At 48.4% G+C, this 26,356-nt stretch overlaps 7 protein-coding genes across 7 annotated transcripts; 2 read left to right on the top strand and 5 right to left on the bottom strand.

Annotated features, from left to right (window-relative positions):
• Positions 1–651: 651 nt before the first annotated feature.
• On the bottom strand, positions 652–2,232 carry PG986_010493 (uncharacterized protein; the record flags this gene model as incomplete). Its single annotated transcript, XM_066846715.1, has 2 exons — positions 652–1,942; positions 2,021–2,232. 2 exons carry the CDS (start codon positions 2,230–2,232, stop codon positions 652–654), a joined length of 1,503 nt encoding a protein of 500 aa, XP_066696206.1.
• A 1,473-nt stretch (positions 2,233–3,705) lies between these two features.
• PG986_010492 (uncharacterized protein) lies at positions 3,706–6,327 on the top strand (the record flags this gene model as incomplete). The annotated part of the gene is made up of 1 exon (XM_066846714.1): positions 3,706–6,327. One exon carries the CDS (start codon positions 3,706–3,708, stop codon positions 6,325–6,327), a length of 2,622 nt encoding a protein of 873 aa, XP_066696205.1.
• An 814-nt stretch (positions 6,328–7,141) lies between these two features.
• PG986_010491 (uncharacterized protein) lies at positions 7,142–8,253 on the top strand (the record flags this gene model as incomplete). Its single annotated transcript, XM_066846713.1, has 2 exons — positions 7,142–7,234; positions 7,303–8,253. The coding sequence occupies 2 exons, from the start codon at positions 7,142–7,144 to the stop codon at positions 8,251–8,253; spliced, it is 1,044 nt and encodes a 347-aa protein (XP_066696204.1).
• Positions 8,254–8,984: 731 nt separating this feature from the next.
• On the bottom strand, positions 8,985–9,971 carry PG986_010490 (uncharacterized protein; the record flags this gene model as incomplete). Its single annotated transcript, XM_066846712.1, has 1 exon — positions 8,985–9,971. The coding sequence occupies one exon, from the start codon at positions 9,969–9,971 to the stop codon at positions 8,985–8,987; it is 987 nt and encodes a 328-aa protein (XP_066696203.1).
• Positions 9,972–10,683: 712 nt separating this feature from the next.
• PG986_010489 (uncharacterized protein) lies at positions 10,684–11,058 on the bottom strand (the record flags this gene model as incomplete). The annotated part of the gene is made up of 1 exon (XM_066846711.1): positions 10,684–11,058. The coding sequence occupies one exon, from the start codon at positions 11,056–11,058 to the stop codon at positions 10,684–10,686; it is 375 nt and encodes a 124-aa protein (XP_066696202.1).
• Positions 11,059–22,343: 11,285 nt separating this feature from the next.
• Positions 22,344–22,896, bottom strand: PG986_010488 (uncharacterized protein; the record flags this gene model as incomplete). The annotated part of the gene is made up of 3 exons (XM_066846710.1): positions 22,344–22,439; positions 22,653–22,715; positions 22,804–22,896. 3 exons carry the CDS (start codon positions 22,894–22,896, stop codon positions 22,344–22,346), a joined length of 252 nt encoding a protein of 83 aa, XP_066696201.1.
• Positions 22,897–24,385: 1,489 nt separating this feature from the next.
• On the bottom strand, positions 24,386–25,679 carry PG986_010487 (uncharacterized protein; the record flags this gene model as incomplete). The annotated part of the gene is made up of 3 exons (XM_066846709.1): positions 24,386–24,567; positions 24,662–25,082; positions 25,209–25,679. The coding sequence occupies 3 exons, from the start codon at positions 25,677–25,679 to the stop codon at positions 24,386–24,388; spliced, it is 1,074 nt and encodes a 357-aa protein (XP_066696200.1).
• Between the last annotated feature and the right edge of the window lie 677 nt (positions 25,680–26,356).

Below are 26,356 nucleotides of genomic sequence, written 5' to 3'. Positions count from 1 at the left end.
CTGGCAGCAAGCGATGCTCATTCAGTCGCGCCCACCATCAAGTTTGGGTGTGGCGGGGGCCGACACCAACGTCCGCGGCTTGAGTCCACATGATGCCGCGGAACAGGATGCCACCTACCCAAATCGTCCTTGCTCGCGAGTGGCTAGCCAGCCCCAATGCCGGATCCGCCGGCGTTGCGCAGATCCGGAACGTCCTAAGAATACCTCTCTCCTTACCCAAGGACGAGCACCCTGCAGGAAGCAACCTCTGCGATGGATTGTCGATACTGACCGTGTGTGCAGTCGATTGGACTGGCACTGGCTGCCAAAGCCTTCAACCTGGGCCGGGGGCAATGCAGATATAGCCGATCGAAGCTGACCCCAAGATAACCAGTTTCATTTGGCATGCAAAGTGCAACGTATGAGTACACATATAAGCACGACTCCAATCGGCTCCAACCTGACTATCCCATCACACAAACACCGCTCAATCCTCCGCATCACGCGAATCATTCTGACTCCAGAACCTTTCATACTCCTCCCAAGTCTGCGAAGGGAACGGAAGCGGGACAGTGATGGGCCCGAACGGGACCCCAGCTCTCTCAAACTCCTCCAGGCGGCCTTCGTCACCGGTCGCGTCTTATTGACGCTGTACACCGAGACCCGGTGACACTAGCTGGTCACGTGCAACCCCCAGTTCCACGCCGTGCGCACGTCGGGCGGCTGCGTATTCAGCGCATTATCCCGGCAGCGACACACGATCTCGATCCAACCCTCGACGTCGCAGGGCAGGTCAAACTCCCAGGTCCTCCACGTCCACTTGCGTTTTCTGGATAAGCTCTCGAGCGGGATCGTGTACCAGTTGAACCCCCCGTCCGTCGACAGCTCGACCCGCTCCGGCCACCGCCCCCCGCCCGAGTAGGCCCAGCCCTTGCACCGGATCCGGCCGTTGTGGATGACGACCTGCTTGGTCCAGGGGGACGTGATGGCGGAGCTGACCGGCATCTCCTGGATCTGGATCCCGTCCGTCATCTTGAGGTTGTGCTTGCCGACCTGCTGCGGGAAGTAGAGGTACTCCTTGCTCTGCACCGGCGCGCGCGACGGCTCCCGGATCGCCTTGACGCGGTACAGCCACTTGACGCTGCGGGCGCCGATGTAGCCGAGGACCACGATGCGGAGCGGATAGCCGTGGATCCTCGGGAGGGTCTCGCCGTTCATCTCCCAGGCCAGGAGGACTTCGTTCGCTTTCACCTTGGACCAGGGCACGCTCACTAGGTAGTTCATTACCTCGTCGTCCTTGAAGTACGTATCGGCGCCGTCGAACTCGAGATGCTTCGCCCCGTCAATCAGCCCTCCACAGGCTTTGACGACCTTCTTCAGACTGACGCCGACGTAATTCGCCGTCCCGATCGCGCCTTCGGCCCAGGGGGCCTGCGGGACCTCGTCGCCTTGGCCGGCGTACTTGGTGATTTGCTCGATGCGGCGGGTTCCGGAACATTGCATGGTTACGGTCTTCTCCATTCGCGGAAATTTGGATTCGTCCATCAGATCGTCCAGGGTAAAGGAGCGGGGGTTTTGGACTAAGCCGTCCAGCGTGAAGCTGTAGTCTTCCTTGTCGATCATGGGGATTCCTCCGTGGTTCCGGACAAAGTGCAAGGAGTTGGGGGTGATGACCTTGTCGGTGACGAGACGCTTGGGCGGTTCGCCATTGTACGGAAACTGCAGGAGATGTAGCATGTCCGGGTGCTTCTCCCTCAGCACGGTGTCCCACGAGTCCTCGGGGATCTGCGTCAGCTCGCCGCCGACGGCGTGGTGCCACATCTTCCAGTGTGTGCCCGGCAGGACCGGGTTCGTGGCCGGGATGGGCCCCAGCTGGTACTCCGGATTGGGCGGGAAGGTCTGGGAGGTCAGGATCTTGTGGGCGGCGGCCTTCTTGTCCGGGTGGTTCTCCCACTCGACGAAACTGCCAAGCATCAGGCAACGGCAATGACAGACACCTGACTACGAAAGGTGTTCATGGATGTGAGACGGAACAACTCACCCCTTCCACCCCTTCCGCTCCGCCTTGAACAGGGCATCGCGATCACCGACGGACTTGATGGCATCTTCGTCTTTCGTCAGAGGTCCGAACGTCTGCGGGGCTAGTGCCTTGGTCTCGGGCCCGGTCATGTCCAGCACGGGCAGCACCGCGCCGGAGAGACCCTGTTCGATCTTCCACTCGTCTGGGCGGTTGACGGTGTTTATGTCCGGCATGGCGGGCTGTCTTTGCTGATGCTTGTGGGACGTGGTCTGGGAGGAGTGTGATGAGGCTGGTGAGCTTGCGTCACGGAGAGTTTCGACCTTCGGGGAAGAAAGAGCAATTGATGCTTAAGTATTCGGGTAAGATAGCTAGAGTGTAGGTAAGGAGCCGCCATTCCCCTTCGTTTTCCTGTCTCAAAGTAGGAGCGAAGCCTTTGGTGCAATGGGATGCGACAGTAATGCAATTGCGACATCATCATGCAATGTTACCCCTCTCCCCGTGCATCTGGCCATTCGATTAAGCACAACGCTTACAAACGACGCCCAAGTCTACTGGCTCGGGGTTCAACTCAATTGGATGCACCATCTAAGCCGCAGACTGAGTTCTTATCTGAGCCAATTCCCCGCCCTAGGAGCTGAGCACAGCATCCTTGAATGTCCGCAGAACCATGCGCCACCAAACTTCTTTCTCCTGTGACCCCCCATTTGAGACAGACCAACAAGCAGTCACCTATCACATAAACTGAACCCGGGCAGTGTAGCTACCCGCGTAGCACAATCGGGTTGGTGATACTCAGATAGTCCCCGAAAGCCGCGGTTTCACCGAACAGGAGATTTTCTTCGCCGATGTCACCGATCACGATGTCCCAAACGCAATACCGATACGCCGCTTGCTACTGACTTACTGTAAAATCATTCTCCGAGTAAAGTCCTACCCGCGGATCATTAACCGGACAGATATAATCTGCAGCAATAAGCTGGACCGTTCCGCATCCGCCAAGAAGTGAAGTTTCCATGCAGCGGAGTCCCGTCGTCCCATCCCAACCGGATTTGTCTCTTGAGCCACTCTTCTCGCCCGTCGACGCTGTGCTTTCGGTCCAAGACGAACTCGACGGCGGCGATTCCGCGCACTCTCGGACCAAGTCCGCTTCGAAGTTGCAGTTTCATTTGGGTGAAATAATTCAACTTCGTTGGCGCCTATTGTTATATTTGCTCCGGGCTCGACCAGTGCGATTCCGCAAACGGGGGACGACACAGAAACGTATGTACATGCAGGTCATTGGCAGCCCCCGACACTGTCACCACTCCCTGTTTGATCCGTCCCGTTATGTGCAATTGCTTACTGAGCTGTTATTTACCCAAGAGCGAGTACGCGAGTGCCTTCTCGTTCGTTGATTCGCTTCCTTTCCCATCAGGGGGGTGAGATGCGGGGAGTGCAATGACGCGGGGGAGGACGTGAATTCGGCAGCAAATCCACCCAACAGCATCTCGGGACGCAATCAGGGGGTGGAGCACACCGGAACAAGGGGGGGCTGCTTAGCGCCGACGGAGAGATAAAGACGACGACGCTTTGCTACGCACTGCTTACGTGCTTCCCCTCGCAGAGTATCTCAACGCGCATGTGTATATCCGTCTTACAAGAGATACTATTTCCTCTGGAACGCATCATGCCCTGTCAAAGCCTCTAGCCCATCGCATTGCTCCGTCATGGATAGTCGCCGACGATTATCTATCCGGTGTCTCACGGGCCTGGGCTTCTTGCTTTCCTCCGTGGCGTTCCTGTCTCTTACTGCCGACAGATGGCGCGAACCCCGTTTGAACCTCAAAAATGTCGAACCAGCAACAAAGGTCCGCGTCTTCACAGCGCCCAAAACCAACGTCTGGGCGGATCTAAGGCCGGACGAGGCCGATGAGGTCTACAAGTTCCTATCCAAGGAGTGGGTTGATCTGAACATCACACGGACGCCAAGGCACACTCTGGACAGCTTCATCTACACGCTCGAAACCCTCCAGCCCAACAAGTCCGACGTTCTGCCATACCTATGGACTCAAGAAAGCGCACCACCGCAAAGATGCGCGAAAGCCGTCTTATCCCATGCTCTCGACGGCAGAGCCCACTACTCCTACCACGCCGTCGGACCGCTCCCCGTCTCTCCCGATACCCGCGTGGTCCCGCTTACCTTCCCCTTCACCTCCGGACGCCACTACGTCTCCAAGGATATGCCGGACATGGTGAGCACCATGGAGTTCTGCCGCTCCCTGGCCGAGAGCGTCGCGGACATCACGACCGAGCTGCTCGGGGCCAGAGTCGACCGGGATAATCCGAACGGGCCAGACTCCCTCTTGGCGTTTCCCCGGACCACGTGGAATGATGCCGGGCATCTGTTCGGCTGGGTCCAGTTCTTCCGGCCTGGCTATAATAGCGGCGCCAACTCGATACTACCGCAGGGCATATACGCCCGTATAGATGCTGTTGATGGCAGCAGTGGTGGCGAAGGTGAAGATACCGACGCCGACTGGAAGGTAGGCGAGTGGTTCTACAATGGCGTCCTGTACGAGAACCTCAACAAGTTCCGAGCCGCCGTGTTCGAACCGGGCTTCCTCAAGACCCCGCCGAACGTAGACGGACCCTGGACCGACACCGAGAACTTCGACGCCAGTCCGGACGGCCGCGAGCTGCCCCCGCCCATCTCGATCCAGCCCCTGGGCCCCCGCTACAAGCTCGACAGGAAGGAGCGGTACGTCTCCTGGTTCGGCTTCGAGTTCTACTTCACCTCCACCCAAGCCACCGGCGTAAGCGTGCACGACGTCCGGTTCAAAGGCGAACGCGTGATGTACGAGCTGAGTCTCCAGGAAGCAATGGCGCACTACGCAGGCGACGACCCGATGGCATCCGGACAGGAGTTCCTCGACTCCTTCTTCGGCATGGGCACCAACGCCTTCGAGCTGGTCCCCGGGTACGACTGCCCGGCCTACGCGGACTACCTCGACAGCCACCTGCACCGGCTCGGCAAGACAGAGCGGCTCCCGAGCAACATCTGCCTCTTCGAGTTCACGTCGGACCACCTGCTCTCGCGCCACACGACCGCGACCTCGGTCACGGTGTCGCGCAACACCTTCCTCACGCTCCGTTCGGTGTCGACGGTGGGGAACTACGACTACACGATCGACTACGTCTTCTACCTCGACGGCGCCATCGAGGTCAAAGTCCGGGCCTCGGGCTACATCTTCGGCGCCTTCTACGCCCGCAACGCGCACAAGACCGAGGACGAGTACGGGCACCGCGTCCACGACGCCCTCTCGAGCTCCCTGCACGACCACGTCATCAGCTTCAAGGCCGATCTCGACGTCGCCGGCACGGCGAACGACATGGTCCACCTCGCGGTCGAGCCCGTGACCAAGACGTACCCGTGGGACCAGCCGCACTTCGGGCGGCGCAATACGATGCATCTACGGGAGTACCCTGTCGAGCGGGAGACGGGGCTGGACTGGCCTAAGAATGCTGGGGAGTTCTATCTCGTGTACTCGAGCGATAAGAAGAACGCGTGGGGCGAGCGAAAGGGGTACAGGATCGTTTCTGGCACGGGGATCGGCAGCACGCCGCACTTGACCGTGGTCAACTCGACCGTCCTGGCGGACGCGGCGCGCTGGGCCGAGAAGGATCTGTGGGTGGTTCGGCGCAAGGACACGGAGCCGCGCGGGGCGGATCCGTTCAATTACATTGACCCTGTCAACCCCTTGGTCGACTTTACCCGGATCGCTAACGGGGAGGACTTGGTGCACGACGATGACAACGAAACATCACCGACAGCAGATGGCGACGACAGCTACGATGGCGACCTGGTCATCTACTTCAACGTCGGCAGCCACCACGTCCCGCACTCCGGCGACGTTCCGAATACTCTGGCGCACACGAGCGCGTCGAGCGTCCTGTTCGTCCCGCACAACTTCGCGGACCGCGACCCGAGCCGGGAGAGCGTGCAGGGGGTGCGGTTGCAGCTGAAGCACAAGAGGGAGGGCGCCGGGTTTCCCGGACAGCCGGGCGGTGGCGACGGCGACGACGACGACGACGAAGAACCGAGCGAAGAAGAAGAAGAACTGAAGCTTCGGGCAAGAGATGGAAATGGAAACGGGAGAGAGGGGAAAGGGGGTCATCACAAACTACACACAGGCGCCAATTACTTCGGGACGCCGTACCGACGAGGAGTCAACCTGCCACTTGAAGCGCTGGAGCCGGACCTGGAGAAGGCCTACCAAAGCGGGAGTCACAGGGTGAGTGATCTCAGTAGCAATGGCAGTGCGGCGGGGATGCGGTTCCAAGAGCCCTGATGGACGGGAAACATCGGCGAATGGGTAGTTGAGTGGCAGCCGGCCCTGGTGCCAATGGGAACCACGACATTGGTTAATCTCAACGTTGGCTCGACATGGTGCGAAAAAAACTGTCTTATCGTTAGCTCTGGCTACTTGCTTACGTCAGGATGAAGTCTAGCGTGGGCTCTTTCTGATCGGACTTGCCGCCCAGGTCGCCTGCTTTGGCAGAGATACATAGGGCATAGACAAGACTGAACAGCAACACGTCAGGCCGAGGTAGAGTAGAAGTAGCACGTGAACTAATCCATCGCATTCGGGTACTAAACAAGCCTCAGTGAGATTGGGGGAGCTACAAATGAGCACTGGAAGCGATATCGATGATGGCATGAATGCGGTTCAATGTTTCCTCCGGACCATGGTCGCTAATGGGCCACAGGCGGGCTTGGCGGGGTGCCGTCGCAATTTAGCGGGACTCAGCTGCCCCCCCGAGTCCATTAAGCGAGACGGCCTTTTCGAGTCTACCCGCTGTCCAATTGCCCCGACGACCCGGCCAATCAAAACCCGTTTACAGGCGTAGCAGCTGGTTCTCGACATCCACCTCACAATGACCGTGTATCAGTGTAGCTACATGTATATAAAAGCGTGGCGCTTGTTTTTCGTTCATTGGGTTCGGTCGATAGCCTGCTTTTGGGAACAGACAGCCATTTACTTGCTCGCAAACCCTTTCCGGATTGCTCTGTCTTACAACATCCAGCTAGCACTTTACCACTATCCGGACCGAAGCACAATTCAGCAAAACAACCAGCAGGCGTAACATACCAATATCTATACCATGCCCGGCCCCTCGTGGATGGAGCAGCTGTCCCAGCTGTTCCCACCCAAGCCTCATTTCACCGAGAAAGATCTACCCGACTTGGATGGAAAGGTAAGCCCCCGTTCAATCTGCCTCCCTAGGTAGCCGCCCAGGTCACGCATGTTTAAGACCCAGCCTAGGTATACTTCATCACCGGCGCCAACACCGGCGTCGGCAAAGAGCTCGCCCGCATGCTCTACTCCAAAAACGCCAGCGTCTACCTCGCCGCCCGGTCCGAGGAAAAAGCCCAGCGCGCCATCGAGGAGATCCAACAATCAACCCCCTCCACCACCCCTTCCTCGAACACGGGCAAACTCGTCTTTATCCAGCTCGACCTCGCGGACCTGAGCACCATCAAGGACTCGGTCCAGCCCTTTCTGAGCCAAGAGTCCCAGCTCCACGTCCTCTTCAACAACGCGGGCGTCATGAAGCCGGCCCCGGGCACCACGACGGCCCAGGGCTACGAGCCCCAGCTCGGCGTCAACAACGTCGGCACCTTCCTGCTCACGAAACTCCTAACGCCCGTCCTCGCCGCGACCGCCAGGCGCGAGCGCGAAGAAGCACAGCCGCTGCCGGCCTCCGTCCGCGTCGTCTGGGTCAGCTCCTCGGCCGCCGAGGCGCCTCCGTGTCCCCAAGGCGGCGTGCCCCTGGACAATCTGGACTGCCACGAGCCGCGCAGCTGGTTCGCGCAGTACTGCATCAGCAAGGCGGGCAACTACCTGCACAGCTCCGAGTTCGCCCGACGGCACGGCCTCGGCAGCGACGGGATCCTCAGCGTGGCGCTGAACCCGGGCAACCTGGACTCGGAGCTCTGGCGCACGCAGGGCCTTCTCGTGCGCAAGTTCCTGCAGTGGTTTATCCTGCACCCGCCCGTCCTGGGCGCGTACACGGAGCTGTACGCGGGGCTGTCGCCGCACCTCAGTTTGGAGGTGAACTCGGGCGGGTGGGTGGTGCCCTGGGGCCGGCCGATGCAGATCCGGAAGGATTTGCAGGAGGCGGCGCGGACGGTGGAGGAAGAGGGCAGTGGTGTCGCCAAAGAGTTTTGGGAGTGGAGCGAGCGGCAGGTCGAGCGGTACCTTTCATACCTTTAATACCTACCTAGCGATCGTGCCCTACGTACTCCTGAATGGTTGTTGGTGCTTTAGTACCTGCTCTTGCTGAATAGTCGCTTGGGAGCGCTGACCTCGTTACCCGCCAGCGCTGGGCTTTGAGTTCAGCCCCGACCCAGTCTCAGGGACAAAGCCAAAAAGGAGCAAAGTCCCTCCCTCCCCCTCTGCAAAGGGTTTATAAGCAAGTTTACCTCATGCCTCCCTTGACCGGGCCGGGGTAGCCTAGCGGTAGTAGTCTTATTCCTATACTTAGAGGCAAGAGGGTTCAACTCCCTCTGCGGTCACTTTTTCGACCCCCTTTGGGGTCTGTCTTTTCTTTTCTTTCTTTTCTTTTCTTTTTTTCCGCCTCCTTTTTTCTTCCCCACTGTACATAACAACGACGCGTACTGTTTGGATCTCACTACATGTTCGGTATGCTCAATTGGCAATTGCAACTAAATCTAGAAATTCTTCATTCAAATAAAACCACATGCTTGCATATATAAACCACTGTTTCGTTCATTTTTCTACAGGCTACTAATGATGTAAAGAAGAAACCATGGCTCGCGGCATTTGCTCATATCATATGAAGCCCGCAAGTCGTCGAATTGAATACGGGCCGTTCGGGAAACAAAAAGGAGGCAAAAGCATAATATACACAAGAAATTGACAAGAGATCATATCATGTCAACTTGTAGACTTCAGCCCTTCGGAGGAGTATAACTGCCCCCCCTTTAGCTGCATTGGCTGTAGTATTCGTTGACTGCCTTGCAAGCCCCCTGAGCGCAGGCAGTTGGGCCACTCCAGCCCAAACCACCGCATTGGCCATACAGCTGCGCAGTCTCGCCGCTTCCCCCAGCTCCGCCGCCGCCACCGCCACCGGTCGATGGAGGTGCAGATGGAGCAGCACTGGATCCACCGGTCGGAGCAGCATCGTTGACAGCGCTTGTCGGGGTGGCGGGCTCAGCACCAGCACCAGCACCAGCACCAGCACCGCTACCACCGCCGCCGGAGGATCCTCCATCCCAGACCTTGGGACCCGGCATGACGTAAGCGGCCGGGCTGGAAGTCCACTTGTTGTAAGCGATACCGGGGTCATTGGCGCTGTAAATACCCGGAATCTTGACAAGCGGCGCAGGTGTACCACCGCCGGGCCCCTCGATCTTCAGCTGGGCGCACTCCATGTAGAACTGGGCCTTGCCGACATGGCCCTCGTGGATGGCGATGTGCTCGACGCGGACGAGGTACTCGCCCGGCGGGATCTTGGCCGGGATGGTGAACTCGAGCCGGTCCTTCTGCCACGAGCACCAGTTCGCGTCGGTGGCCGCATTGCCCCCGCAAAGCCCCGTCTCGTACGCCTTGAACCAGTCGCCGGAGCCGTCGTAGCTGGCGACGGACCCGGGCGCCTTGGACATGTAGACGAAGCCGGGGCCCGGGTGCTCGATGAACTCGTTGAAGGAGAGCTTGAAGCCGATCTTGTCGCCCGCCTTGGCGCTGTACGTCTTGGTGCCGCCGCCCGCCGTGGCGCCCTTGTTGCAGCGCAGGTCCGGCGAGTTGACGATCTCGGAAGTGAAGGAGGGCATGTAGGTGTTGCTGTTCTTGCGGATGTAGGCGTAGTCGCCGCCCTGGGCGGCGTTGTTGACGATGAGCTCGCTGAAGATGTAGTGCGCCCTTGCCGTGGCCGCGGCCAGGGTTAGGGACAGGAGGGGGGAGGGGCGCATCTTGGAGATGGTGGTGCTTGATGCAATGGGGGAGGAGGGTAGGCCAATTGGAGAAACGAAGGACGGGGTGAGGTAGGAACGAGCGAATCCTCATGCAGACGAGAGAGTAAAAGGAATAGCAGATGTCGATCCAAGGCGACTGGACTTTATATTACTTGGGCTACCTGCGGTCACTCACCATCCGTCAATACAAGAGAGCGGACAAACAGACCGCAATTTGGCCGGGACACTATTGCGCGGAAAGTGGCTCCTTGAGCTTTTGAAGACTCAATTAGGAAGTCGTTCATCTCACTCTAGCACGCGGAAGCCACACCTTTCTTTCTGAGACACAGCAACAACAGGCGATTCAGGTGCCCGGGATTGCGCCAAGAAGCGAGCTCAGCCGGCCCTCGTCAACGCTATCCGGGAAATCCATCGCATGGATTGATAAAGTGCTGCCAAGAGACTTGCGCGGCTGCGCAGTCCTGGTCGTCGTCTGCTCGAAACACTGCCAAGAGCGCCCCAGCCGTTTCAACGTAATGAACTCCCCCGTGGGGGGGCCGTTATTGGCCAGGACTCCGCCGAACCGCCGTATTGGGGAACCGACGGCTTTTGAAAGACCAACCATTCGAGTGGTTCTTTCCCAAAGCGATGCTCGCAGGTACCTGGAGACCCAATGCCGTGTTCATGCGGGGGTATGCCGCACACCACCCTGACCGTGGCGAATGGCAACTCAAAACCAATCATACCGTATAGAATCCCAGAAACGGCCCAACAAAGAATTTGCAGATGATACAATGTGTACCAGAGGTAGTATGCCCGATCGCGTCCGACTTGGAGAAGATGGATCGCCAGGGCCGCCCAGGGCAGATCCGATGGTAGGCGCGCAGACCGGCAGCGCCGCAACGACTTGGTCGCTAGGGAGTTCGCGTCGGCTGGCATCAGGCAGGACGATGGCGCAGCGGGTAGGCGTGGTATCTGTTGTTCCCCAGGTGCCCGGTGTCGAGATGATTTGGCCAGGCCCTAGGCCTTGCGCGGCGACGAAGAAGCAGGGGAGGAAGAGGGAGAATGCCATGGCGGCGTCCACCAATTTGGTACTGGGAGGCATCTTGATCCGACGACGGATTGGGTGTTGGGTTTCTTCGATGGGATGACCTGGCTTTTGTTGAAGGAAATTCTGAAGGTTTTAGTGATTGCTGAGGTCTACTGGTCAAATTCTCGACATGGAGTGGAGGCTATTTATGACGCGGTATTTTTCCGTCAAGTGTAGAAACTATTACCTCACGTTGTCAAAATGCTCTAGTTGAGATAATTAAGTTCCTAGCCATCACCCAGACCTTGTTGCCTCTAGAAGGTATTGTTTCTGCATCTTGGCCAACGTACCTCGTAATCTGATCTGGTGTTCACCTTGAAGTTCGGGCGGGTTTGATCATTACTCATAACAATCCCGAATGAAAGTATGGAACGCGTAGAACCATGCACAACTTGCGACGTTCATCCCATTGACAATTACTGTTCCATTCCGTGCAGCTCAAAGATGGCAACGCCGTCTTCTAACCATGCCCAACCAAGGTAGGTACCTACTCGAAAGACCCTCAGAGCCCAATGCAGTAATCCCTATTGGAATCAGCATGCGAACACAGATGAGGCCAGACATCCGTGGTCTGGCAACAACAGCCCTGCCAGGACCAACCCCAGCCACATTGTGAGTTGGAAGCATTTTATTTGATAGTATAACTGTACCGAGCTAGTATAAGCCTGACATCCAGACCAACGCTGCACGGGTGAAACTGTAGACCAAGATTTCAGTCAGATCAAGGACTATCCCCCATTGACGCCGACACGCTGCTCTCTGTCCGATAAGTCAGCAGATATTCGGCATTGCGGTCTGCATTTACAGAGCTACTTACTTGACTGTACCGGGTACGCCCTCCAGGGATATCACCTGAGGCGTAAGTAATCCTGCCTATAAGAGTGGAATGCCATACACGACTCGGACCTTGGCCGTGGGCAGAAGGTACGTCCCAAAGATGCATGCAGACGCAACAGAACATGCCAAGTTCACGTAAAACAGCTTCCGACCAACGCGGCGCGCTGCGTCTTGTCCGTAGGCGACGAGGTGGGCCACAATGGCGGCGAGATCAGGCACAATGATGAGCATATACGCCGCCTCAGACTCCAACGTGTAGATCCCAGGATACCAGTGTTGATCGCGAGCTGGTAAGTAAAGGGCACTGTTGGAATACCCAGCTCAGGGGCAACAACCAGTACGGTTTAGGGGGATCACGTGCGCCGTGCGCACGGACTATTTGTTTTACCGTATAAAGGGGATTTCACGATCCTCTCTCTATTTAAATAAAGTATGCATTATAAAGGATTTGAAATATACTATATTATATATCGTTAACTATTATACGTACGTATAAAAACTATTTAATACTAATTAGTAGTTATATAAAATAATTATAGATTAATAAGAGTAAAAAAACGGTTTCCCGACCGAAACCCGTACTTCGGTAACCGTACTAAATAGCCTAAAGAAATCCCGTAACCGGGATTTCGGAGGAAAAACGTAACGGCCCTTACCGTACGAAACCCGGACCTTTTTTCGCCGACGCTTATACGGTTTAAAAAAGACAGTCCGAGATTATACGGCGATTTATTACGTTATATATTATTCTATATTTTAATAATTATCGTATAATTAAATAAAACGATATAATAACCGATAATGTCCTCCGTTACTATAAAATAATATTTCGCTTTAAACCTAGACCCTAACCGGCTTATATACGAGGAAATTATATAGATTACGGGTACGCACGCCCGGGAATCCCGAGCCGCCGTAGATATTAATTAATAGGACGCGGAGCCGAACTTTTTTAATATTACCGAATCGGAAAAAAATAAAAGTATATACATAATATATTTCGTACGATTTTTTTACGATTATTATAAACTTAAAATATAAGATACCGCACTTAAAAAACAAATCTTTTCCGATTTTAAAGAGTAGACCGAACCGTATTTTAAACTAGTAAACCGAGGGTATATAAAGAAATGTTTTTTATATATCGAAACCTACGGGGTAACGACCCCGGCGAATAGAACGATAACCGGATAATTTATACGCTTTATAAACTAATACCGTGCGAAAAAAAAACTTTTTATAATAATTAACGGTATTTTTAATATTGGAGGTACGATAAACGCTAGTCGCACGAAGTTTTAAAGAATATTTAACCGTACTAATTAAAAACGAATTAATAAACCGTACGAAATAATAAATAAGCGCTTCTCGATTCGTACCGGTAACGAACCCCGGATTACCCGAAGTTTACGTTAATTAATTTATATATACCTACCCGGCTTTTAATCGTAACGTTATACCCGATTTATTCGTATAAACCCCGATACTTCCGTATAAAATAATATATAATATTTTACCGATATACTTAATACGAAATAAAATAATCGAAAATCGCGAGGTTATCGCTTTTTAAAAAGCGTACCGAAAAAAATAAATATATACCGGCCGACCGTATAATATTTTCGCGGATAAAGTACGGATATTTATTAACTAATACCGCCGGTATAGCTTTTCCGAAAAGAATTATTATACGCTCTTTTAAAATATACTTACCGACCGTGCGGAGTAATATTATTTCTATTATATTAAACCTGGAAAGAAATAAGACGAAATGTATTACCTTTTAAATAATTACTTTAATACGAAAATAAATTATAACTAATACTATATAAATTAAACGGGAATAATTTTCGCACGAATAAAGAGGAAAAACCCGGAAAAAACATAGCAAAAAATTTTAGATATGCTTTTAAATAAACTCTAGCTCGTATAACGAGCCCTCGGTAAAGACTTTTAAAGAGAGGTTTAATTCCGGACCTCCGTCGTACGAATATACCGTAAAGTTTTCGAGTTAAAACCGGCCCTTATCTATTAAAAGTTAATATACGAAGGATTATTTTTAAATTTTCGAGCGTTTATAATTACCGCCCTTAATCGAAAAAAGGCAGTAAAATACCTAATAGATATCCCGTATAATAATTTATTACCGGAAATATTTTTTATTAATCGACGGTATAATCGTATAAGAACAATACGGTAATTATATAATAATTAATAACTATACGACCGAGGACCGCCCTAAAATAATCGAGATTAGCGCACAATAATTATACACCGCCTAAAAGTACCGTATAACGCATTAAAATATAATATACGGCTCGATCGATTAAAAATATACCGTATTTATAATAAATAAAAATATTAGTCGATATACCACCGGCCCGAAGAGCAATAAAAAATACGTACGTAATACTTATAAGCGTACGAAATTATCGGAACGGATCCTAGGAATTATAACGAGTTCTTATACGAATAGAAAAAAACGCCTTATTTACCGACGACGAAGGAAATAATACGCCGAAAAAAAAAGTTATTAACCTCGACGTTATACGGAGCGGCACGTATTACTTTATAAACGCCGTATTTTTTTACCGTTTTACGGGAAAAGATATTTATTCCGTAAAAAAACCGACCGTACGAGTAAATTAATTCTCTTTTTATAAATAGTATAATTAATAATATTAAGGCGAATTATAAGATACCGGCGCCGTACGTATTTTTATCGTCGGTAAACCGTAGGCCGAAGTTTACGTATAAAAAACCCCGACGTAAATATTAATTAAATCCGCGGAGCAGTATCGATTTAATTCGGAAACTCGCTTACTATAACTTTTATCGAATTTATTACCGTACGGAGAGACTTAAGAGTTACGAAGTATAATATTTTTAATACGTTTATACTATTTCTATTTTTACTATACGATACCGATTAACTCGGAGCTTATTATAATAACACTTAAAACGTTATTATATAAAAAAACGATAACGTACGGTTCTTTATTATTCGGAAATAGGGACACCCGTTTTTTAACGTTAGCCGCACGGAGTAAGTAATATATTTTACCGAAATATAACTTTATTACTTTTATTAAAGGTTTAAATATCCCCGTACGAAAAAGTTATATAACCTCTTTAAAAACGCCGGATATAACGATATCGGACCGATAAATTTAAAAAAGATCCGGAAATTCTGCTTATAATACTAATCGTATAATTTAGCCCCGAAACGTTTTAAGTTTTCGTTACGCGATGATTACGAATTTAATTACGAAATCGTTGCCGACGTTGTATATATTAACGAACGAAATACTTTTTACGTTATTAATACGAGTACCTCGTTTTAAGCCGTTATATTTTTAAAGACTTTTTTCGTACGAGACACGTAGAACGCTTTTTATCGATACTGGATATACGTTTATTAAGGGCCCTTAAACGTTATTTCGTATAATTCAGGTATTTATTTTAAAAGGGAGTTTAACGACTATGTATAAATAATAGGAATTACGTGTAAATAAATACCGATCGAGGTATATTAAGCCGTAAGAAAAGTTAAAAGATTGTACGGCCCGCTCCGCCGAGCGTACGATATTTTATAAAAAGAAATAAGTTAATATATCGACCCGGAGATAGTTTTTTAAATAGCTGTTAAAACTTTTAATAATATTGTAAGCCCGGGCGGCCTAGTTCCGACGCTTTTTATTTTTAGGGTATACCCTCGAATCGATGTACGATCCTTATTATTATTAAAAATTTAGGAACGTACGAAAACTATTTATAAAGTAATAAGGATACTCCGGAAATATCGTATAGAAGTCGATATTAATCGGGCTTTAAATACCCGAAACGGACCGTATATCCACGATATTTTAACCTTTTCGTTTTAAACGGAAATTTTCGTATAGCGTAAAAAAAACGGCTGGACTAGATTTTATTAAATCGCCGTAATCGAGGAACGGATAATTCGTATCGATACGTACGATAGTTTAAAAAATTTCCGAGTTACTTAAATTAAGCCGTTCTTTTAAGAAAAAGAGAATTAAACCTCGGAAAATAATAAAATAAACACATCGGTACGCACCGTACAGTATACCGACTAATCGGAACCTCGTCGAATATAATTTAGGTTACGTATCGAATTATTTTAGAACGAGGATATTTATATAACGTAATCCACGGTTTAATTAAATATATAGTTTAATTAAACACTTTCTTTTAATTCCGTATAACTTATATTTTATGCCTTATACTTTTACTACCTACGATAATAAATTAATAGAAAAAAAACGATATATAATTAACGCTTTAAGCGCTTTAAAAAAACCTTAAATTACGCGTATAAACCGTAGCGCGAATATATAATATTCCTTATATAATTTTACGTTATCGGCGTCGCGGTAGTATTTTATAACGAAATACGTAATCGTTAACGTAAAAGTTTACGAATTTCGAAAAGTAATTAATCGTATAATATATAATTAATTTAAATTTGCGATCGTTTTCGCCTCGGATAAGTAATGTTAAAAATATAACGAATTAATTACTTAATTTACGCGACGCGGAACGCGTCGGCGTTAATTAAGCCTCTAATTTTATATAATAATAACTAAATTTCCTGACGCGTTTTAACCGAAAAATCGATTATTAAAAAGTTCTTTACGAAAATCCCGACGCGTATCACGCGTAATTTACTTTTATACGGAATATAATTAATAAATATAGAATTTAAAAAAATATATATATATAATTTCGACGAGACCGGGTTTTTTATAGGTTAAATCTCGTTCGAAATAATCGTAACTACCTCCGATCGACGCGGAAAGCCTAAAGTAGTACAGTAAGGGAACCGGGAATAAGTTATAATAATATAGGGCGTTAAATTATATAATTATATTATTCTTTCGTATATTATTTTTACCGGGAAAACGCACTTCTTTTCTTGGTACGAAAACAGCCTATTACCGAAAAACTAAGTAATCGTAATTATTAAAAATAGCTGGATTACGAATAAAAGAGGCGAGGACTAAATTTAATATTTTAGTAAATATACGAAGTTTTATACGAAAAGTATTTACCGTTTATTAATCCTTAACGGCTATAAAAGTTATTACTCAATAATTTTCGAACTTTACTATAAAAAAACTCGATTATTATATTTTATATGCTTTTTTATTCGTTATATAAGCTTTAGCTTTTTAATATCGGCTGTTTTCGTATATTAAAAAAGGCGTACGGGAAAAAAATTAAAAGTTTTATGCGGGCGTATATTACTTATATTTTAAAAGAGGACTTCTTATTAACGTTTTTAAAAACGTTCCAGGCGATTTTTACCGTTTCGAATATATAAGGAAGCTTTCGAGGGACCGGACTCGTTCCGTATAATTCGGAATATATTATTTTATAATTAAATATAAAACTACGTACTCTAATATCTCCGGGGACGTTTTTCGGCCTACTTATTCTTTAAGAATTAAAAACCTTAAACAACCCGATTAAGGCCTAATTTTAAACCGAATACGTTCGAAACCGTATTATACGGCATTAAAATAGCTTTTCGACGTCGATTTTAACTAGACTTAACTAAATTACGAAAGGTATAACGTAAATAATATACTAGCTCGCTTTTTTAAAGGGTAAAATAACCGTATTACGAGAAATAAATAAAATATTTAGCCGGCGCTGCCGTATAAAAAAAACGGCTATAGGATAAAAAATTACTTTATATATAAACTAAAAAAATTTACAGTCTTAAAAAAACGTTAATAAACAATTATAGAATAAATCGCGCCGAAGTAATAGTCGTATAAAAAAGCTTAAAACGCGCCCGCGACGCTATAAAATCTACGAGAAGCCCGGGTATAATACGCGTATTTATTAAAATAATATAAAAGTATTTAAAGAGGAAAATTCCGATTAATTTTAATATATTAAATACGTTATAGTGGAATTAATTTATATTTCGTTATACGAGGCTTTAAAAAGTGTTCAATTAAACCGTGTGTTTAATTAGACCGTGGATTATATTACCCTTAAATTATATTCCGATACGGAGAAAAAAAGATATCGCGAATTATATTGTCGTTATAGTACGAAAAGAACCGTTAAACGATAACATATCGCGTAATATTTTTTTACCGTATAAAAGTAAAAAAACTACGATTTTATATTAAAACTTCGGAGAAACGGCGTTATTAATATATCCGGAGCCCCGTTTTAAGAATCCGATACGGAAAAAATTAATAATCTCGTCGCGTAAGGCGTTTTTTAATTTGTGTGATACGACCTATGAATATACGGTTAATACCGAATTTTTAAAACACGATTCGTACGCGAGGTAAAAGGAAAAAATACTAAGCTATACGAAAAGTCTAGGTTTATTATTTAAAGGTACGGCGACGTCGATAAAAAAAGATCTTAATTTAATCGCCGATTATTTAGCGAATAAATTAACGCTTACTTTTCGCCTTTAAATTAATGCTTATTAAGAATCTCGGAGCGTACGAAAAACTCCGGGATATAACGTAAATATATATTTAATTATACGAGAAACTTACCCGAAAAATATACGCCGAACTCTCGAAAGAGTTTAAGTTATATTTCCCGGAAGGTATAATCCTTTAAATTATATTATTATTATATAGATTAGCGGAATCCGGTTTCTATTAATTTAAAACGTATTACGAATACCACGTACGGAATCTCGGAATAACGGTATTTACGTACGATTTATGCTTCCTATTTACGTGCGACGAATTAAATATTTTCGGTATTACGGTAATATAGATCGACGATATATTTAATTTTACTATTCCCCCGTTTTCCTAAAAAAAAAGAGCTTACGAATACGAAATTTCGTGCGAAGCCGAAAAAAAACCTTAATCGAGGATAAACCGATTAAGTTTAACGGAGGAAAAATCCAGCTTAAATCGCACGATATTTTATTCGAGTAAAAGGGATAGGCTTAATAACTCCGCTTTATTAACGTTTAAACTACGGACCGAGACTAGTAATACGTTTCTTAACGTGCGAAAGGAGCGTATATCGCTTTAATATATTAACCGGAAGTTTCGTACGACCTCTCCGTCGCCGCTTAAGTTTAAACGCCGGAGGAGAAAAATATCGAATACTTTAATATATAAATATTATAGTAAATTAAGAACCCCGTACGAAGATTAAAATATATCCCCTTCGACTTTTAATATATAAAGATATATATTTTTATCGACGGCTCGTTCGCGAATAATAAAGATTTAACGTTTTAACTCGAATATATTATTACGATCGGTTAAAAGATACGCCGTATAAAGGATAGTTTCGAAATAAATAAAAAATTATATATTAGAGCTCGACGAAATATAAGAAAGTTACGCGAAGTGTATTCGCGAACGAACTATACGGTATAATTTTTAGAGTTAATAACGGTATTATACTTAACTTTATACTTTAAAAAATCGTACGAAGCCTTAGATTTTAAAATATCTCGATAATCTTTTATACCGACTCGAGATTACTATATAAATACCTCGTTAAGCTCGGGACCACGAATAAAAAAAGCTTATAATCGATATTATATCCCTCCGAGAATCGTACGAGAGGAAGGAGATCTTAAAAATCTACTGGGTTAACGGCCGAAATAATCCAGCCGACGCCTTTACGAAAAAAAACTTTAAATTAAACACTCGAACGGCTTATTTTTACGAATAGGCTTACCGTACGAATAGAAGTATACGTGGAAAAACCTGAACCCTAGCTTAGGTAAAGAGAAAAATAGTAAGATATTTCTTTTATTACCGTACGATATATAATTATTACCGATATTTTATTACTGTACGAAAAAAAGAGGTAAAGGAAACATAATAATATATTATATTAAAGATTTAAAAAAAAGACATCGTACGATTTATTATCCCCGGATATTATATATTATTTTTCTATACGACCCCGTTTAAACATCGTTATTTTAAAAACTATTTTATTCCTCCTCGCTATTCGAATCGTCGTTATCGTTATTATTATCGTCGTTATTATTATTATTGTTATCGTTATTATTATATTAAACCAGTAAAATAATCGGAGCATAATACTGGGAGCCGTACGATTTTTAAACGTATGTGGTATATTAGCCGCCCGAATAACCGGTAAAACGGAAGTAGCTGCGAAACGGGTACGAGTTTCGGATATATTCGTTAATATAGTTAAGACCGGCTACTCTATAAGAGGTAATAAAAAATGTACGGAAATAACTTTCGCGTTAAATAATTCGTGAAATTATTAGTTTAAAAAACTCGGTAACCCGGATACGAATAGTAATATCGTAATTAAGTATCGCGATTACTCGTTTTTCGTTATTTTGTCGTACGGTTATTAATATTCGAATATTATTTTAATAGAAAAATAAAGTAATCGTACGTTAATAATAATATTTTAAAGGAAAGTACGGTTAATTATAAAGCTAGTTAGTAAAATTATTTATCGGTAGTTATTATCACGATTAACGATGTTTTACGGTTTAAAAGCAGTAGCGTACGAACCGGATAGGGTATTATTTATATTAGCTATCGTGCGAAAAGAAAAGTTATATAAAAGAGAGTAAATAATTAGAGTAAATAGCTTAAGGCTTAGTTTCGTATAAATAATTATAGTAATAAAGGTAAATGGTTAAAAGAAAAAAACTTTTCGTGCGAAAGATTAAAGAATTAGGCTTTTTTTTATACCGATAAAGGGGAGTGCGGATTAGTAAATTTATTAATTCGAATTTCGAATATTCTAAATCGAAACGAATAAAAAGGGACTAATTATTAATTCGCACGAGGGAAAATTTTTTTATTAGTTAAATATTAATTAAATATCGGACGAAATACTAGGTATTATATACGGTACCGGCGATTACGGTCTTTTTAGATTAGTTATATTATTAAAAGTAAATAAGGCAGGTACGGCGCTACCCGTACTAAAAAAAGGAACGTAAAGGATCGAATAATTTAACACGTCCGTATAATCTACGGGAAGGTACAGAAAAGGGGTGCGTTCCTTTTAAAAAAAAAAAAAAAGTTGCCAGTATTAGAATACCCAGCTCAAGGGCAACAACCAGTACGGTTCAGGGGGGACTACGTGCGCCGTGCGCACGGACCATTTATTTCACCGTACAAAGGGGATCTCACGATCCCCTCTCTACTTAAATAGAGTATACATTATAGAGGACCTGAAATATACCATATTATGCATCGCCAACCACCGTACGTACGTATAAAGGCTATTCAACAGGCACATTTCGTATGTGTTACTCCTTCCACCCGGAAGTTTCGGTAGCGGAGGATGCCTCCAGGTATGAACTGGGAGGCGTGAATGAAACACGGGACAAATATGGCGTTCGCAACAAGGGCGGTCGAGAGTATCCTGATCAGAGTCGTCAACATGTTGGGAGGGGGTGGCAGGTGTGCATAGGGATATGTTTCGGGGAGTAATGAAGGCCTGAGGAATATAATGCCCAAGCTGGAGTTTTGAGATACCTGCTGGTATACGACTGTCGGTTTAAGAAGGAAGTTGGATGTTGGTGGGAGGATACCGGAGAAAAGTGATAGATGAACGGAGATAGGTGGAATCCGTATGAAGCATAAGTGGTCTTTCGCTTCGCTGTTTTCCAGGGGCGCCCCTGAAATGACCGAAGTTTGTTGTAGGTGACTCTCTGGAAGCAAGTGTCCATAGTTCAAACGCGCGTGAATTAGCTACATAGCCACAGTTATGTACAACAATGCAAATCGATGTTCTACTCTCGCTTAAAATGAATGGCATCACACCCTGCCCTTGGTGATGACATATCTATCGACGACAGGATCCTGTTTCCCAACGCCGCCTGATGTGCTTTTGTGACGGACGCTGCAGCTACTAAATGAGGTAAGCGGATACTACTTTCTCTCCTTGGCCAGTTGAACTTTCAATTGAGGGGACGACCCTCGTCGTTGCCTACATACGTACATGTATGTATCTGTTTTCGATTTCTCGCATTGGGTTGCCTGTCACAGACCAGAACATCATGTATGGAATAAAACGTCCGCACACACCTCCGCTTTATCCCCACCAAATTTGTCGGTGCATAAGCCACATCTTTCGCCTCTCAGGCTAGCTCAACAGCAAGCAAGAATATTCGCTGGTTCCAGGGTCATCTGGACAGTTGATAGATGTATGCATGCATGTGTATATTCAATTATCGAAACACCCTGTGGCGCTGAGTATCAGACCCTCAAGGGCCCCCCTAGGGGCCGTGCTCGAGGTACCATACAGAAGTGCAACTCGCAAACGACAGTGGTGGAAAACCTCCTCCCCCTTTTTGGCCGAAAAGGGGGGAATCCACGAAAACCTCTCTCATACACGTTCTCACAATGAGTGAACCAGCCTTAGTGCGTGGCACCTTGGCTCAAGCCGGCTTTGATGCCGAGCATACCAGGTCCAGAACTCTCGAGGCTCACTTAAGAGGCCTTGCCGGGGCAGATGGCGTATGCCTTCCCGTTGCCGAAGTTGTAGACGTCGCAGCGCTTGCCGTCACCGCCACCGTCGCCCTTGGCCTGCATTTGAGGCTAATGTTAGCATGTTCTCGGGGAGATACAGGATGTTACCTTCTAGCAGCTCTCGACGGACGAGCGAGCACCGTCATGGCTTTGTATGGCGGCTTGTATGATAGAGTGATGACTTACGCACTATATTGCCGGAAGAGCGAAGTTTGTTAGCGATCGTTATAGATAACTTCCATGGAGATTAGGGGATGGAGGGACACTTACGCTAGTTCCCTGGGTGCAGTCAAGGTTCTGGAGAGCGTAGTTGCAGCTGAAGCCGTTGCATGCCTGTTTTGGTGGAATGTCAGAATTGGGATCATGATCATTATGTTATCGAGTCATGGGACGGCTCGTTGCGAGGAAAGGGGCTGCGTACACCTGACTGAGGGTCCTCGCCTTGCTTGGCGGGGACAGCGTAGACAGCGGAGGCGCTGGCGATGGCGGCGACGAGGAGAGTGGAGAACTGCATGTTGACGGTGTTGGTTTGAAATGCGAAGGTGTTGATATTGGGTTGAATGTGGTTTCTTTGGGTTGTTGTGTTCTGTGATGTGTGTGTTTGATGGTGAGTATGAGAGAAGACGGGTTATAGAGGATGAATCCGGCCCCCTTTTATATTCGGTTCTCGACTATATCTTTGCTATGTCTACAGTCCCCCTTCGCCCTATACGTTGGCAACATATTCATCGTATGAGATTGTGTCATAACCGTGCTCACGTCAACATACCCTTCCTTGGCTGATGCGAGAAGCAGGCTGAGCGGTGTGCTCCCGTCGATCTCGCGCTGAATTCATCAATGCATCGTGATGTTGACATAAGAGCAATTCTCATCGGTCGGTATGTGAGCCCATTCGGGCCTACAGACCAATAGGGAACAGAGCGGAGCACACTTCGAGGTCTTTGGGAGTCACACAGCGTCAGCCAATATGCATCCTGGTGATACTTCAGTCTCGAAAGCATGGAGAGGCAGGCAACGCCATCCAAGCTGTCCCTTGAGTTCAACCGGGAGGTATAGCTTCCATCTCTACAATTACGCGCTTGGACAAGCTGCTCTCATTCAGGCTGTACCGAACAAAGATTGGGCAGGAACTTGCGAGCGTTGGCTTAGGCGTAAATGCCATAGCTGCTGTATGCCTTGCCAAAGGTGCCCTGCATGTCAATCCGGCCTCGTACCACCGTCTCGGTCGTGCTCCGACGCTAAACAGCTCGCCCAAGCCGCCGGTACCATTCCTGCATTGAGATGAAAGTCGGACTGCCGGCCCATCCTGATTCGGCAATAGTACCAACTCTTGCGTTCGTCTATTGTGAGCCCCACCTCCGGAGTCCTGGAGACGCGGGACGGAGGTGAATGAGGGTGGTCATCCATGCATTCCCGAACCACCGGTAGACGAACTCTGGCTGAAGCCTTTTGCCGTGTCTCCATATGTAGGATCCCGTGACGACTACCGGGCGCCAATCAGCATTCACGGTTCTTAATATTATGCGGTCTGGGATGAGGTAAGCTGATGGTGCCTCCGACACTTTGGATAGCTAAGAATTCCCTGAGGCGATCCCTGCACATCATCACCTAATTGAACCGGGCCCAAGAACTTGGAACCTTCTTGGCTGTCACTTGCTGTCATACTGTTTTCTGTTTAAAACACATACACATGCGCTTACCCCCGCCAAATTCTTTCTCAGCATAGCCCGCACCCCTTTCTCACCCCAATTCAAAGATCGACAAGATCATCCGTCGGTTCCGAGCTAGCATCGACAGCTGACAGATTTAGCATAGAATCCCTCGAGGCGATCTCGCATCCAATGAGGTTCTTTCCATCATGAAGGCAACATTGCCCGCATGCTGTCTATGCCGTTACACCCAAATGGGCGTCATCACCATCTCAGCTAAGCTCAGCTCAGCGGCCGCAGGCTAATATGGTATGAGGTCGATCGTTCCTGCATTCAGCTTCTTTCTACGTCATGTCATACTCTGACATCGACGAGTACTTTGATGGTGGTGTCCTTCTCCTTCATCAAGGCCTCGAAGCCCTTGTCGACCACCTCGTCCATCTTGATCCTGTGCGTGATCATCCCCTCCACCTGGAGCCGCCCGCTCTCCAGCGCAGCGATGACTGCTCGAAAGTCGGATGCCGTAAGACTTACGGCTAAATATGACAACATACAATAGTCAGTGATGTGTAAACTTCCGCGGGCATTCATTGAATGCTCTTCTCCTATCCCGGGGGACGACTTTCTCACCTGACGCAAGTCGCTTCTCCCCAAACAGCAGCGCCATCATATCGATAGGCACCGGCTCCTCCCACAGCGCGACATTCACGACCAGCCCCTTGGTCCGGACCGCGCGACAAGCCGCATTGATACTGGCCGCGACGCCCGCGCACTCGAGCGCGACCGCGGGCCCCTGTCCGCCGCCGCAGAGGCTCCTGCACCTCGCGACCACGTCGTCGTCCTGCGGGTCCAGCACCGTCGTCGCGCCGCACCGTCGTGCAAACTCCTTGCGCTTGCTCGACAGCTCCACCACGACGATCTGGCCGCCGAACTGCTGCGCCCGCAGGCACTGGATCACGGCGAGGCCGATGGGGCCCGCGCCCATCACCAGGACGTCGTCGCCGGGCTGGACGACGGCTTGGGCCACGGCGTGCCAGGCTACTGAGAGGGGCTCGGCTAAGGCTAGATAGACGTGATGTGATATCTTTGTCAGCAGATAAAACCGGGTGTGCGTTGCTCCATCAACTCTCCTCGAGATCGTCAAGATCGGATTTAGTTGGGCCTAACTTCCACTTACCGCCAATCTCGTAAGATATCGAGTCCGGTAGCTTATGCGCAAACTGCGCATCAACGCAAATAAAATCCGACAACCCCCTCCCCCACCCATCAACCCAATAAACCCCAACGAGTCACAACAATTGACCGCCCCCTCCCTGCAAGACGGACACCGACTGCAGCAGATCGTCGGCTGGCACGCCACCCGGTCCCCGACCCTGACCCCGTCCGGATCCCTCGCGACGTCCGCGCCCACCGCGACGACGTCGCCCGAGAACTCGTGGCCGAGGGTGATGGGCCAGACCTCGCCCGTGAGCGGGTGCGGCACGTCGCGCAGCGGGATCACCTTGTCGGACAGGTACGCGTGCAGGTCCGAGCCGCAGATGCCGCACCAGGCCGGGCGCACTTTGACCTGGTGCGGGAGGCATTCGGGCTCGGGCTGGTCGTGCTCGACGCGGAGGTCGCCGGGGCCGTGGTAGCGCAGGGCACGCATGGTTCTATTGGTGGGGGTCAGGTGTTACAAAAATGATCACTCGTCGATGTCGTGTCTGGCCAGTTTATCCTTACGATTCAGTAACTTTCGAGCTCATTCGGCGGTTTTCAAATCGGGGGGGAGGGGGTGTTAAATAATAACATTCCCGATGTGAGTATCTCAACTGTTGTCTTATTCTCCCCTGTCGCATTTGTGCTTGGTGACGCTTCCACGGAACTATCTCCGCATTACCCCGCGCTTCTCCATGTCGTGCGCCCCCCCCTTTTGACTCAGAACCCCATAAGGGATGCATCATTCGGCGCCTCGTAGTGGGGCCCCTTCATTCACCCGGTGGACGCGATTCTCTCAGGAGCATTGTAAGTGGCACGCGGGTTGTCCCAAAACGGGATCCCGGCGGGCGTGTCCGACAAATCTGATCTCCGCCAGTGAGGGCTGGAGGGACGACAGATACCGAAGGCCCAAGGAACATAGTTCGGCTTCCCGTGATGGTTTTCGGCAATGCATGGGGTTCCTGTCACACACCTCAGCATCAGCCGTATAGTAGCTGGCGCAGGAAAGCGGCGGAGACGGAGTCGAATGCTCGCTCGGTAGAGCTCTTTTGAGGGCGGTAGCTCCGCCGGGGCTCAGGCAAGATTCCCGGGTACAAGTAAGGAAGTTGGTCTGGAACAACGCCCATT

Source organism: Apiospora aurea, assembly GCF_038362705.1.
Source record: "Apiospora aurea strain CBS 24483 chromosome Unknown utg000007l_segment0_segment0, whole genome shotgun sequence".
NCBI lineage: Eukaryota > Fungi > Ascomycota > Sordariomycetes > Amphisphaeriales > Apiosporaceae > Apiospora > Apiospora aurea.
The sequence above is the reverse complement of the archived record's forward strand: the minus strand, read 5'-3'. Positions and strand labels throughout refer to the sequence as shown.